Below are 15,118 nucleotides of genomic sequence, written 5' to 3' on the forward strand. Positions count from 1 at the left end.
GGTAATTTTAGTCATGGCGGCGATTTCGAAGAGGGAAGGTGAAACGGAAGCATATCAACTTGTGAAATTGCATTCATTCTCTTAGTTTAGATTACCCCCGATAGCTGTAAATGTCTTCAGGAGGCTTGACCGAAGAGCAAAGAAGGAGGATCGAAGAAAATCGCCGGAAAGCTCTCCAGAAACGAGCGGCTCTTTTGAGTCAACGACAGCCAAAAAATGCGCCCCCAACAGGGACGACGAAGACTTCGTCAGCAATAGACAAATGCGATGCGAGTAAATTTGCTTCCAACTGTGTGGTTAAAACCACAGGAGAAGAACGTGCCTTGCTTTCTTCGAGCAGAGCTAGAATGAGCGTACCACAAAGGCAGCCATCTGTGCAATCTGGAGGAGATAGACCGAGCTCAAATGATCTGCAGTCGACTGGTCATGCGTCCAACTCGTACATGTACACAAATGGTCACACAAAACCTCCTTTGATTGGCGCAGCTGGTAATTCACAAAACACGTCAGTAGGATTTACGACTTCAACATCTAAAACTTTGAACGGACCAACTTCATCAACTTCATTGAGCTCTTTTCAAAATAAAATCTCTAAATTTTATCGCCCCCAGAACGTTCCCCCTTGTACTATGAGGAAATTCGAAACTAAACCTAATTCCAACTCGTCAATTACATCTTCATCAGTATCAGTATCAGCGAGCAACAGAACGGGTCCTTCAAAGGCCAGTGCTACACACACGTTAAATGTAAAGGGAACATCAGAGAAACCAGTGAAAGGGAACTGTGTATTGATTAGCAGACAGAGATTCACAGTTCTTGTGCCATATCAGGCACAGCTTATTGGGATTTTTAAGACAATACCGAGCAGGAGTTATGGTAAGTTTATCCTATCCTACGAATGCAGACAGATTTTTACTTGCTGTTTCATGCAACCAAAACATATCTGCTGTGTACTGTAGGTGACTTTGGTGGTGTTAAACATCAGGTGGATGCATTTGCATCTGTTTGCATTTGCAGGCTGATTCTAACATATTTAACAAGGTGATTGAAATCACAGGCATTGCTTGCATGCTAATTTGTTCAAATTATGTAGAAATCAACACCAGAAATTCTTCTATGATCTTGTGTGCAGCAAGGACATTGAAATGTCTGGATCTCCACCCTGTAACCCAGACTCTAAAGCAAATTCCCAGGGGTAGGGATTGCAATAGATATCACCTTATAGAAAAAGATGGCGACTGCACATCTAAACTGAATGCAGCCCATTGGGTACAAGAAAAGCCATATTTTTGCAATGTTTGTTTCTTCAGAAAAATATCATGTATGCCAGGTTTGAAGGTTTTACTAGACAGTGTTGTTAAGGTTTAAGTGTGCGCTAAGAAGAAATATGGGCAAATGAACCACGGTCACCATCTTTTCCTGAGAAGGATTCAGATGGTTCATATATTATGTATGCTCCTTGGGCTTAACTCTGATGGGTGATCAGACCAGAGTAAAGTTATGATTTCTCAAGCACACATAAAAAAAAAACTTCATAGAAAAGTTATAAGAAAATTGGTTTATCATTGCTGTGAATGTGTTTATTTCTACACTGTTGTTTGTTTTGGTGTTTCAGTGTTTTACGTACAAGTGGCATATCTTTCACTATGCAAAGGTTGAACCACAGAAGTGATTACCACCCAAATGTTTGTTTTTCTGACAAATCAAATCCAACCCCAGGTTTTACCAAACATGTAGAGACACCACATCAGGGAGATCAGGGGAATTTCAATCCACATGAAACGGTCAAACAAGTTACACTAAACGATTAGATTATGAGCTCGAGGTTTTTATCATGTGATAGTTGATGAGGGTGAAGCCCGATTCAACTATCACACATAGAAATCAAGCGCAAGTAACCTAATTGTTTTAGTATAAGTCTGCCAGTCATTCAAAACTTCATCTAAATCCTCTTCACAGACACTTCGAAAACGCCAAGAAGCAGCCGCCATTTTGTTAACAAGCGCACACTGCTACACTACTCTCTATCTATCACAGAATAGATAGTGAGTAGTGTACATACGTAGCCAATCAGAGAATGGCATTTGTAATAGAACACTTACTTAGTAGATTCATACTAAATATTATTATACACTTGCCAAAACCCCGTATGCAATTTAACTACAGTTATGGTTGAAATTGAAAAGCTGATACCATTTGCAAGTGAGTTGTGCATTGTAAAGTTGATACCTACTTGTTTTGTCTCAACTTCTGATTAGGTCAAACTGCAAATTTTATGATGTATTTTCCCCATTTTCAGAAATTGGTTTTTGATGCCTGGGTAGTGCCTGGTTACAATGATATTATTATAGTTGATTACAATATTGCTCCCTGAGGTAAGACCTTACTTCTGTTCATTCTGAAACCTTCCTTATTTTGCTGCAGATGCAAAAACATTTCAGTGGGACTTCTCCTTGACAGACTATGACAAACTTAGTAAGTTCAACAGTTTACAGTATTGTTGTGAAGCAAGGTAAAATCTGCATAAGAACCAAGTGGCCCATCAAGCCAGCACTTACCTCCTACTAGGAGTCTTTCTACTCCCTTCTGGATGGGACACAAGTCCATCACAGGGCCCCCCTTCTGAATTTACTGGCACCCATTTGTACACCTGGGTGGAGAGAGAGGCTTTGGGAGTGACTTGTGATGGACAAAATGCATGTAAAATTATTTCCTACTTTTACTTGTCACCATTTGATTACCCATAAAAATTATGTTGGAAAGCAAATCAGCAAGGACATTGTCCTATTAAGTCAACATCACAGTGAGAGTGATTTCAATAGAAAGTACATGTACATGTGGGAGGCACGGTGGCTTCATGGTTAGTGCGCTTGACTCTGGAGCAAGCTGTCCAGCTTCGAGCCCTGGCTGGGAGCATTGTGCTGTGTTCTTGTGCAAGACACTTTACTCTCACAGTGCCTCTCTCCACCCAGGTGTATAAATGGGTACTGGCAAATTTAATGCTGGGGGGGTAACCCTGTGATGGGCTAGCATCCCATCCAGGGGGGAGTAGAAATACTCCTGGTTGCTTCATGTTACTGAAACCAGGATAAGCTCCAGCCTGATGAGCCACTTGGCTTGTATGCAGACTTTACCTTTCTCCCTACCCCTTCATCACCTCTGAAAATGTCTGTTTTGAGACCCCCCTTCCCCTTGGAATTTCCAATAATCCTCCTTGGGATAGGTATAGATATTTTCTGGAACCACACAATGTAGACTCGCAAGTCTCATGTCGACAGATATAAAAAGGCAAAAGTTATAATTGTAATCGTACATACACATGACCTAATGTGATCATTTTGTCATTTATTCTGACAGTGCAAGCAGTATGGTCTTTACCTGCACATATTACTGTGGAAGGATTACCAAAAGCTGTGACATCCACATTTCTTAAAACCACCCCAGGCACTCTGAAGGAAATGTCGACCAGTGAGATCAATTTAAATTCAGTTGATCACAAGCTTGTTAGAGCATTGATGCCATTTCAACAAGAAGGAGTCAGGTCTGTGTTATTGAAGATCAGCTAATAATTTATTTCCCCTTGCTTTTAGCTAGTTTGTATGTGACGTAAAAATAAATGGTAGGAACAGAAAACTTGCTCAAAACTGACAACCTTTTTGAATGGACACTTAACCCAGTTAATAATCTTACCAACATGCTATATTACAGCCTGAGAAAAACACCTACATGTAGTCAGTCATTTTCCTATTTTAGTAAATGAATCTTTTAATATGACCACACTTTCTATACAACAATAATAATTTTTGGAGGTTCATAGGTGTTACGTATTAACAGGGTTTGACACTTAAGTTTTATACAGTAGTAGAACTATAGCTTATGAATAGAGGGGCATAAGTTGGAGCAGTGTGAAATCTGTACCGCAAGGACATTGTTGTTTTTGAGTACCACTCCAACTCCTTTCCAATTATTCCTCAAGCAGCTGCTCTGCAGGCTAGCTAAACTTTTTCTTGTCTGGATCACCACTCAGTTAATAAGCTGACAGGGAATCTTTTTCATCTAGGTTGCTAACTTGAGAATTGAGGTGGGGCCTACAAAATAACAATTAATGTTATTCTGTTGTTTAGTTTTAGCATCTGTCATGATGGCCGAGTGTTGATAGCTGATGACATGGGTCTGGGCAAGACAATTCAAGCCATCTGTGTTGCAAGTTACTATCGCACTGAATGGCCTCTTCTCGTTATTACACCATCCTCACTCAGAATAACTTGGCAGCAGGTAATTAACAGATTATTTGTTCCAAAGGTCTTAATGCTGATAAACATGCACAGTGAATTGTGATGTTCTAAAGTTACAAATTGATTTAAGTGACCTTGAATGTGTCTGAATGAAAAAGGTTTTAATTCACCAGCTGCTTTTAAACTGCAAAGTCTGCCTTGTGGCACTCAAAAGTCTGGACCCAGGGTTATGCCAGAATGGCTCAATTAATAAGTCATAATGATAATTTACAAAATTTTTACAGAAAAGCCAATACATTATTTAAGTGTCTTGCCCAAGAACACAAAAAATGACGCCAGTCAGCATTTGAGCCCAGTCACCACGACCAGTAAATCCAAAGTACTGCAAATGCCACACCCTCCACAACTTGCAGAGCGCAACTTGCAACAACTGAACACAATCATATTTCCTGTGTTCCAGTCCCATATTCCAAAGGTCAGACTGAGTGTAAAAATGATAATAAGATAGCATTCAGAGAATGAATAGCAGCCTTTACAGTGTAAGATTGGTGTGCAGCCAATATTTTCCCCATCAAAAATTTAGAAAAAAAATTGTTTTTCTACTGATAATTTTCCTCAGAGTAAACTTCCAGGGACAAAAAAATTCCATTAATAACTTTAATAATATTACGATTAGGAATTGTGATACTGGTTTTTGTTTATACTCCCTCTTCTCTTTTTCGTTGTTTGCAACCATAGGCTTTCATCAAATGGCTTCCCTCTGTGGACGTAGACTACGTTAATGTTGTCCTTACGGGGAAGGACAGCGCTACAGCTGGCCTTATTAACATAATCAGTTATGATCTCTTGTCTAAATGTATGGAGGATTTGAAGAAAAAACAGTTTAGGATCATCATAGCAGTAAGTCTGATTATTTGCAGAGCTCAACGTTGCGACCGCTGGAATCGCCAATTACAATGCGACCAATTTTTTTTCACTGACGATTCACGTGTCACGCTTTCAAATGAAATACTTTTGCTGGTGACTAAATCTGAAAAACTTAGGAGCCAGCTGGCTCAAGCTTTTTTCCTGAAAGTCGAACCCTGATTTGGTTTCTCTTTTTGAACTTGTTTCACTTCCTAGTTTTGTAACAGTCATACAATTAGGTTAACGTCGGGTATTTGTCGCCATTATTTCCTTTCTGTTTTTTTCTTGCCAGATGTTTATGAGATCAAATATCGTCAAGAAAACTTTCTTGTATGTTTATTTTGTTTTCATTTGCTAATTCTTGCTCTAAGCACATTGCCTGTTAGTCTCTTTTCTTTCTGGGCCTTGCTTATTTATTCATCTCCGTACCTTAAAATTTGCTTTTTGTCAGGATGAATGTCATTTTATCAAGAACTACAAAGCATCAAGAACTCAAGCTGCCTTGCCCCTGTTGAAGGTACTGACAAGAATTTCTTTCCCTTTATGTACCTGAAGATGATGATGCTACGAGTTCTACAGCCACTCTTCCTAAAGGGATGTCTTCAATCTTAGTAACAATACCGTTATTCAATGTTCATAAAGATAATTTAACTCTGTGACAAGCAATACATGTCCCACTTAAAAAGAGATACGTGTGTTAATGAATGGTTTTCTACCCAAGGAAAGAGCAAACAGAAAAAATGATATGTTTTGATGCAACTTTATAAGCAACAAATGTGTTTTAGTTGGTGTTGTTGATTTATCTGTCTTAATCATTTTTAGGCAGCCACTCGTGTAATTCTGTTATCTGGGACACCAGCCCTCTCACGGCCACTTGAACTTTACACACAAATCAGCGCTATTCAGCCAGGATTGTTTCCCACTTTTCATCAGTTTGGAATTCGCTACTGTGCCGGACATCAGGTGAGCCACTTTTCCACGTCAATGACGTTCCGCTTTTTGAAAAAATGGACAGATTTCTTGTATGTGGGGTTACTAGTCAGCAATGGGTATAGCATCTGGTTCCTAGAAACCGCGCTCCTTTTAGTCAGCACCAATCTATCGAGAAAACGGAACCAGGATTTTCTGTTCGGTTTCTTAAGTATTTTCCTGTTTTTCAATTTGTCCAGAGCGTCGCTTCAGATCCGCCTCCTTCATCTTCCTCTTAACTGTCCTCCAATTCATTTTTCACAAGGGCAGCCTCTTTTCCTTCTGCCTGCCAGCGCCTATGCTAGAGTAATGCGTGGGTTTGAACTGATGCAAAAACAGGCTCATTGAACTTCATTGACTAAATGCTGGAAGGGCAAGTTTAAGCGCTGGTACAGACAAGCCATCAGCTACATCAGACTCCTAGAATTGGTGCAGACATACCGGCCCAATGGCAAGGCACATGTGATCATGACTGCTTGAAATCCGGAGGGCGCGTTTTTTATATCTTTTTCTTTTCAATTTTTATTGCAGAATCGCTTCGGCTGGGATTTTTCAGGAGCATCCAATATGCAGGAACTTCAGTTGTTATTGGAAGAAAAGTTAATGATCAGGTATTCGTTCTCGTTTGAATGGTGTGGAGTTTGCAGGGTGCCAGTGAGTGAACTGTATATACTAACTCAAATTTTTAATATTAGGACTAGTCGCAGTTAGGAGTATTTTATATTTTAATTCTGGGTTTATCATAGCGAATTTAATGTATATGGTAATTGTGAGTGGTAACTGATGGGTTATTGTAAATAGTCGTGCGTTTTTGTCATGAGCCCCTGGCTCGGGAGATTGGGCAGCCACTCCCTACGTTTACGGCTCTAAATAAAGTTACCTTACCTTATCGTACAACCCTCATTTTGAATTCCTAACCTTACTTACTTCAGAAGTGATTTCAGGAAACCTGTAAGGTGAATATAAAGTACTACACAAAAATTAGTTCTTCAGACAAGTTTGTCATACCGAGGAGGGAACATTGTCCAAACGAAGTCAACTTGATGATACTTTATCGTTTTCGAATGAAAACTCTAACAAGCTCTCTCTGGACAGAATGCTCGCGCCATTTTATCGGATACACAAGCGCAATGTGCGATAAAAGTAGAAGAACAAAACAAAACAAAATCTTCAACAAAACGGAGAATGAAAAGTGGAATTTGACAGCAGTAATTTTCCGAAATGGTTGAGTTGTGACAGCCTTTGTGGTTTTTTTACGAACAGTTTCTTACATTTTACTGATACCATTTGTCTACATTTGACAAGACGCTGACTCATATTGAATCTGTATGATAAATTTTATGAAATGTCTCATATTTCTAATTCAAGCTTTTTTGTATCTTGGTCAATTTTCAGACGATTAAAGAAAGACGTTCTTTCGCAGTTGCCTTCTAAACGACGTCAAATGGTATGTTGGTAATTTTAAGTTTTGCCTCTTAATTGTCTTTATTTGGCTTACTTCATGCAGTTACTGTAGTTCTATTTTATCTATTCACTTGTTTAGTGGGACGTTCTTAACTTAAGATCTCCGGCCGGGTTTACTCCGATAAAGGCTTCTTCTCCATCGGTTGTGTTAATTTAAAGAAATAAAACAAAAACTAAGTGTCTTTCACTTGTCTGAGGCGCTGTTAATAGACGCTAAAGGTTTGCTCCTCGGTCAGAAGTCAGCTATTGTGTCTTTGCCATGAGGAAAAAAAGCCAACAAAAACATAAAACAGATAACTTTGCCGGGCTTCATAACCATTCCCTTGTGAATTATCCATTAGGAAACGGAGCAATGGCCTATAGTTTGTGCGCTACGCTTCGCGGGATCGAGCGGTCCCGGTTCTAGCCCTGCCGGGGTCTTTGTGCTGCGTTCTTGTGCGAGACACCATACATCCATAGTTCTTCTCTCCACCAAGGAGTTCAAATGGTTACCGACAACCTGTTAGGGGCAAATTTTAAACGAAGATGTCAATGTAATGTTTATTCACTCACGAAAAAAGGAGTGACTCTCATAAACTCGTTAATGTATGTTCGTGCATCGAGGCGGATCAAATTGGAATTTTGAGTGTTGGTTTTTATGGAGGAAGGAAGACTAATAAAGCAAGGCCAAAAAAAATATTGAAACAAGGAGGAGAACCAACAACAAATCAACCCAAATACGACGCCGGGTCCAGGAATTAAACCCGGGTCACATCGTTGGCAGGCTAGCAGGCTAGCGGTCTCACAACTGCGTCACCTCTATTCCCCAAAGGAAATAACTTGATAAAATGCTGAGAGTGGCATTAATAGGGGGTGGTACTAGCAATGAACTACCTTATTACATGAAATTTTCGCGAGACGAAATTTCGCGATTTTTTTTAAAATCCTTATAAGATTAAATTTGGAAATACAGTTAACAATAAAGATTAGCGAAAAAACTGAGCAACGACGTTTCGGTGTCATCCTGGCACCATTTTCAAGTTAAAAAATATTTGTGCGAAAAGTAAACTAATTTATACCAATGGTAGAGGTGCGAAATTGAATAAATTAAGATTAAGATAGCTGTTCAATGTTCATGTTCATTCCAATGAGGTGTCAAACACTGGTAATGAGTTCAGTGTCTGTTCAAAGCCTAAACAAATACTTTTGCGCGAATAGAGTCTGACTGTGTGTTAAGGCTCGGTTTCTTCTTGCGAATCCACAACATTTCGTGGATCAAGCAATCGAACTTTCCCTGACATTTGTTTAGGCTTTGAACAGACACTGAACTCATTACCAGTGTTTGACACCTCATTGGAATGAACATGAACATTGAACAGCTATCTTAATCTTAATTTATTCAATTTCGCACCTCTACCATTGGTATAAATTAGTTTACTTTTCGCACAAATATTTTTTAACTTGAAAATGGTGCCAGGATGACACCGAAACGTCGTTGCTCAGTTTTTTCGCTAATCTTTATTGTTAACTTTTTTTAAATCGCGAAATTTAAGTGACGCGAAAATTAAATGTCGCGAAATTAACATGATGCGAAAATTAAGTGACTCACATCACGTCAATAATTAAAAAAAGCGACTTTATTACCATTACACACGTTTATAACAATCATTTTGAACTATTCCGTGGTAATGTTCTGGTCCTCTTCATCACTGCTGCTTTCCGTCTCCACTCCAGCTAGCACTTCTTTTGTACAATCCTCAAACTGTCCATTTCCTGGCTCCTTGTAGTGCTGTTCCACTAGTTGCTTAAACCTTTCAATTGCCTTGTAGACACTGAGAGAACATCTTTCTTGTTACTGTTTACATAATCAGTTGCGTTTCTGTTTATTTGGACGTTGTTGATTAAGTTGTTTTATCAAATTCAGGGACATCTTAAATAACATTGACAAATAAATATAGTGTGTCTCACTCAAAAACACGAAATTAAAGTGAGTCAAAATGCAAAATTTTCGCAAAATCGCGAAATTAAGGTGTCGCGAAATATGCGAACCTCAAAATCGCGAAATAAACGTGTCGCGAAAATTTCATGTAATAAGGTAGCATCCTGTCCAGGAGCAGTAGCAGTGCTCACTATATGATATGGAAGCTGATACAAGAGAGAGTAGATAGCTCTTACTTTTGTGGCTCACATTGGTTAGGCTGCAGACTTCATTTTGTCATTTAGTGTTGCCCAAATTACTTCTCGTTTTTTTCCTTAGGTGATGTTGGATCCATCGCTGATTAAGACTAAAACTTTGGAAAGAGCTGCCAAAGAAGTTTCCAAAGCCAAGGTAAAATTACATAGCGAAAGTCTTGTTATTTTGGATACAGCATCATATTTTATAAAGTGTAGTGTGTAATATTACGAGTATTTAAATTTAACGTACAGGAGTCAAAATAAAACACTGAAAATGAATAGTGTAAAACTGTGCACGCGATATCAACAATCAAAATTTCTAATGGACGGACGATTAACAAAATCGGACGACGGCGAAGCGGGTATGATTACCGGCTAAATTGAGCTATTTGTCTTATTAACAAGTCTTATTAACAATTACCAATTAATCATAGGTATAACATAAACTGAGAAAAAAAGCCAACAAGAGTTACTTTTTGGCGAGTAACAGTGTAGTCGAATTATCTTCCCCAGAGGTCCACTAGTTTGGATTGCTGTGAAAACCCTGAACGAAATTCTTGTACTCTTCTTTTTTCACAGCAACAAGAGCAACATGGAGCCCTTCTTAACTACTTCTTTGAAACTTGCGCCTGCAAGATTCCTGCGGTCAGGTGAGAGCTTTTAGCACGCGTGTGATCAGGAAATATGAACCCCACCCCACCCCCGCAAAAAGCCCCTCTCCAAAATAAAGGACAAAGCGGAATCACAAAGACCGGCAATGAACCATCAATAATTTTCTGATGCTTAAGCAAATTTTCAAAACTGATTCTGCTGTATATGTATGGCAGTTAGTTAAGAGTTTAATTTTTTTCGATCCTTTTAAGCTTAACGGCCACTCATTTTCCGGTTCGTTTCTCAGGGACTACATTCTTGACCTGTTGGAAAGCGGCCGCAAGTTTCTAGTGTTTGCCCATCACAAAGACATGCTGGACGCCATTTGCAATTGTCTCACACAGAAGGTAAGGTAAAGTGGAAACCCGCCTTACGGTCACTTCGTCATTACGGCCAGTCTTTTTTATCATGGCGAAACGCCCATACATTTTCTCATAAGAAAACCCGGTTAATGCGGTCACCCCGTTAATACGGCCAACGGCCGCATTCTGAAATCACAACCTGTGTAATCCTTTGTAATTTTACCCCGTAAATACAGCCACTCGAATCAATTATGTTCATCTTTTCATGGTTAATATTACATGTACTGATTGAAGTTTCAATTTTGTAACAATTATATCTGCATTTCGCCGGAATGCTCATTAAAGAACAGTTGTTTAGAAGTGCAATTCTAGTATATCCGTGAAGATGTCACTTAAAGTAGACCAGTCATGAAATTTGACCCTACCTTGTTAATACGGCCACCCCATTAACACCGCCAAATTTTCGTGGCCCGTTGGTGACCGTATTAACGGGGTTCCACTGCACATGTGACACAAAGTGTACCCCCTCCCCCCCTTCCCCTCTCCCCATAGGGTCAGGAAAGGAAAAAAGCTCCTCCAGGCTAAATTTATTGTTCTCTCTTTTAGAAGTACGATTTCATACGTATTGATGGCAGCACACCAGCAGCCATCCGTCAGAGTTTGTGTGATAAATTCCAGCAGAACAAGGAGTGCTTGGTAGCCGCCCTCTCGATAACCGCCGCGAATACAGGTACAGTATGGCGAGTTTGGTTTTTTCCATCGTATTTTTTCACAAGTAATGCACACGATTGGAATTCATACATGAACTGATGATAGGGCTGAAAGCAAACCCTGACTTTTTGATAAGCTCTGTTCTGGGTGTCAGAGACTTTTCATGTGCGGTTTCCGATTTCAGTCTATCTAGCCTATGGTACCCAGATTACCATCCTCTGGCAAGGAAGGGAAAAATAAAAAAAGTTAGTTTGCTAAATGCCTTGTTAAGAGCCAGGCAATTGTGGAGGTTGTTCCTAGTTTTGACAGAAAACGAACTTATTGTGGTCAAAGAAAATTGCATTCACGGCGAAGAATTTATAATAATTGAAGGCGTAAATTGGTTATTTTTTTGGATCAGTCTTGTGGGCAATAAACATGTGATTTAATTTATATTTCTCACTTGTCATTCTGTTTGTTTAACGAGAACATGTGAACTGTTTCTTCAATACTCGGTTGGCTGAGCCGAACTTCGACTTCAAAAAATTTAATGTAGGTCCCTTGCTCCAACCCTTGTAGCTCTTCCTCCCCCGGCCCCCCTCCTGTTGTGTAATCCCCCCTAAAACCATCAAAGTCCCGACTCTCGTAGGAGTTGTTTTGGCAGTCTTCACTGATCACTGATCTTTCCACTGATTTTACTTCCTTCGTCCATAGGTTTGACTCTTACCGAGGCTAGCGCGGTCGTGTTTGCAGAGCTCTTTTGGAACCCTGGGGTGAGTTCCGCATTGCGCTACCATTTTCTTATAACGTTACTATTTCCTGACTTTACGGTTGACCGCTGTCATCTCATCATTAAACTCGTTGCAGACGCGTGAAACTGATGCTCAGCGCGGGAAAAGTCGTGCGAGTTAGATCAGGGTTGGTACAGTGTACGTGATTGGCTAAAAAAGTCCCCTACGCCGTGATTGGCGCGTTGCAGGCGTTTCTTGATCAATCACAGAAGTCAGTAACCTTTAATTAAATTGTACTCGTAATTGGAATTAGTCGTTTATTCTGGTTTTTGTTTGTGTTGTTATTAGGCTCTAGTCCAGGCGGAAGACCGTGTGTATAGAATTGGTCAGAAGAATGCAGTAAATATCCACTACTTAGTGGCTAAAAAGACCGCAGATGACTACCTCTGGTACGAAGTAACATTTCACGCAACATTTAGTTAAGAATTAAGGCTAGTTCGCACTAGCTACATAACGACATATGTCGTTATGTCGCTAGTGTGAACATCCTGATATAATGACAATAACCACATAACAGCATGAACTTAAAAAGACTGAACTTTTTATGTCGATGTTCACATTATCGACAGAAGCGATCATGTCATTATGTCGCTAGTGTGAACCAGGCCATAACCTCCTGACAAAGGTGTTAACAAGACAGTAGTTGATGTTTCGTGCAATTTTGTTACAACACGAACACAGGGTGGAATTAACGTTAACTTACTTGAAATTAAATAAACGTGTCTTGTATCGTTTTCTTCGGCGTAATCTTCAAGTTCAGAGCTTGGCTAGGTACGTTTTGTAGCGTCGCTCCAAACATAATCTTGAAGCGTTGCATTGTTGCCAGTTGTTACGACGGTCTAGCACGTGACTCGCTTAATTTCGCCATTGCGAGTCTAGCAATATAGATGAAACATTTTGGAGGGTAATACTCCCCGAATAAAAAACACTGAAGAAGCTCGAGTTAACGTAAATGTTTGTCCAGGGAGATCACGAATGACCCTTAAAGGAGTTCGTAATTAATGTATCAAATTATATTACTAACAAGGGAAAAAAGTATACTAACTGCGCAACGATGGCCCTTAAGAGAGACTGAAGATTTTCGCGATAATTTTTATGTGATAACGATAACTTTTTCCTTCTCCAAGTTAGTCGCTTGATTGTATGGATATTGGGTGACTCTTGCTTTATCTTTTAGTTAATTTTTTTTCAGGCCATTGATTCAAAACAAGCTGGAAGTGCTGGGTAAAGCAGGTCTTTCCGAGGATGTGTTAGAGGCCGACTGCACATTCTTTAAGGTATTGATAACATTTTCCAAACATGAAAGCTCGCTAACTTACTGTATGTGAATTCATGCCGGCGGGAATTCATACAATCTATCGTTTGGTGTTTTGTTTGTGAAGAGAAAGGGGAAAGGAAGAGAGGGGTTTTTAAGAGGGAGAACAGCTTAATGAAGTTTTTGTCGAACGGTGCACAGTTGGCAAAAAGTCAAGGCACTGGTCTTTCAATTTGACAGTTTCGTGTACATGTCTGCCAATGTAAATTTATATATTTGCCGTTGTCCATATTTTTGGCCATTGTAGAGAACTGGAGGACTACATACATTCAACGTGAGATACTGAGTGACCCGTCTTTCTATAATACACGTTGCCTAAACTTATTTGAGGACTTTTCTAGTGTAAGATAAATTCCATTTTTTGTTTGCGAAATTAACGGCTTTTTCTCTCGTTTTCTGCATAGGACCCGAAACAACAGACCTTGTTTTCTTTTGTTGAGTCGTTTGTGGAGGATTACGCGGTCGATCACTCCACAAAATTGTCCGAAACTGTGCCCTCTATATGTGCTGACAGTAATCTGAACTTCAAAACTGATCCGAAAGCTGTTACTATGGAAACAAAGAATTCGAAAGATAGCGATTCTGCAGGCGGAAGTGACATAAGAAAACGGACGAAACCTGAAGGCGATGCTTCAGAGACCGGAAGTGAAACTGTTGGTGCGATTGATGACAATTTTGATTGGTTTGATGGCATGGCAGATGATGACTTCATTATTGATGGTCTGCAAGGTCATATTACTAGTTGTAACGATGAACAGTCTCGGTCGAATTCTTCAGCCTCAACTGAACCTTCTGCTAAGAGATATCGAAGATAAAAATACTGGCTGGTGTGTAATTCAGAAGTATTGGGATCAAAGGCGGTCAATGAACTTTAGACGACTTTGAAGACGAAACACACTTACAAACTTTAGAAAACAGCCCCAAGGAAATACGCGCGCTGATTGTTTAAAAAATCGTGTTTCTATAACTCGATGGAAACACAGAATTAGCACGAGCTGTTGACGTAACGATGGCGCGAGCAAAGAGAATTTACATTTTGATGATTAAAGTAAACAAGCTGTTTTTATTTTTTTCGTCGCGGTGTTTTCTAAAAGAAATAGAAAACATGTACATGCTTTCTATTTCTTAAATACAGTTGACTTTAGAAACCAATAATCCCATCTAGCGAAAAGCGCTTCAAAATTAGTAAAATAGCCAACTTTGTGAGTCTTATCTTGAAACCATAGTTTTGTAAAGCCGGGAGGGCAGCGACAGTTTTCCTCTTGTGGGAGGTCCGTTTTTACGAAAACGTACTGTTGTCGTAACATGTTGCATGAAATTCAGCTGGGTTGAATTCCTGCCTCATGAAGCAGGGACAAAATGAACTCAATTTTCAATATCGTATCATGTGCACTACCATTGCAAATTGTCGCCGTTACAACATAGAAGTAAACCAATAATATCCTCCTGGTGTGCACCAGTTTACGTACTGTCTCTGCACCACGCATGCGTCATGCGTACACATGGCGTTGCCTGTCCCCGCTTCACTACCTCATAACATCTCTGCTAGTATGTGCTGACCTTAGGGACACGCTCAGTAACGTCTTTGTAGAACCACATTGCCGTTAAAATGCGTGTAGAGGTTTTTCTAGCGATGCTGAT

The 15,118-nt window shown here is 39.7% G+C and overlaps 1 protein-coding gene across 1 annotated transcript; it reads left to right on the plus strand.

Annotated features, from left to right (window-relative positions):
- Positions 1–2: 2 nt before the first annotated feature.
- Positions 3–14,543, plus strand: LOC110067059 (SNF2 related chromatin remodeling annealing helicase 1-like). Its single transcript, XM_089285873.1, has 17 exons — positions 3–876; positions 2,425–2,475; positions 3,358–3,541; positions 4,125–4,275; positions 4,974–5,135; positions 5,593–5,658; positions 5,964–6,104; positions 6,642–6,721; positions 7,506–7,557; positions 9,811–9,882; positions 10,308–10,378; positions 10,627–10,726; positions 11,288–11,411; positions 12,086–12,144; positions 12,451–12,551; positions 13,355–13,439; positions 13,882–14,543. The coding sequence occupies exons 1-17, from the start codon at positions 111–113 to the stop codon at positions 14,290–14,292; spliced, it is 2,676 nt and encodes an 891-aa protein (XP_089141999.1). The 5' UTR covers positions 3–110; the 3' UTR covers positions 14,293–14,543.
- The last annotated feature ends 575 nt before the right edge of the window (positions 14,544–15,118 follow it).

Source organism: Orbicella faveolata, unplaced genomic scaffold (genome assembly GCF_042242905.1).
Source record: "Orbicella faveolata isolate gen_17 unplaced genomic scaffold, um_ofav_v1 contig_13, whole genome shotgun sequence".
In the NCBI taxonomy this organism is placed as follows: Eukaryota; Metazoa; Cnidaria; class Anthozoa; order Scleractinia; family Merulinidae; genus Orbicella; species Orbicella faveolata.

What these genes read in the sequence shown, in the direction of transcription:
- LOC110067059 (XM_089285873.1), top strand. Translation starts at nt 111, where the DNA reads ATGTCTTCAGGAGGCTTGACCGAAGAGCAAAGAAGGAGGATCGAAGAA. An exon ending in AGTTTAGGATCATCATAGCA is followed by an intron (nt 5,136 to 5,592) that starts GTAAGTCTGATT and finishes GCTTTTTGTCAG; the next exon opens with GATGAATGTCATTTTATCAA. An exon ending in GATAACCGCCGCGAATACAG is followed by an intron (nt 11,412 to 12,085) that starts GTACAGTATGGC and finishes CTTCGTCCATAG; the next exon opens with GTTTGACTCTTACCGAGGCT.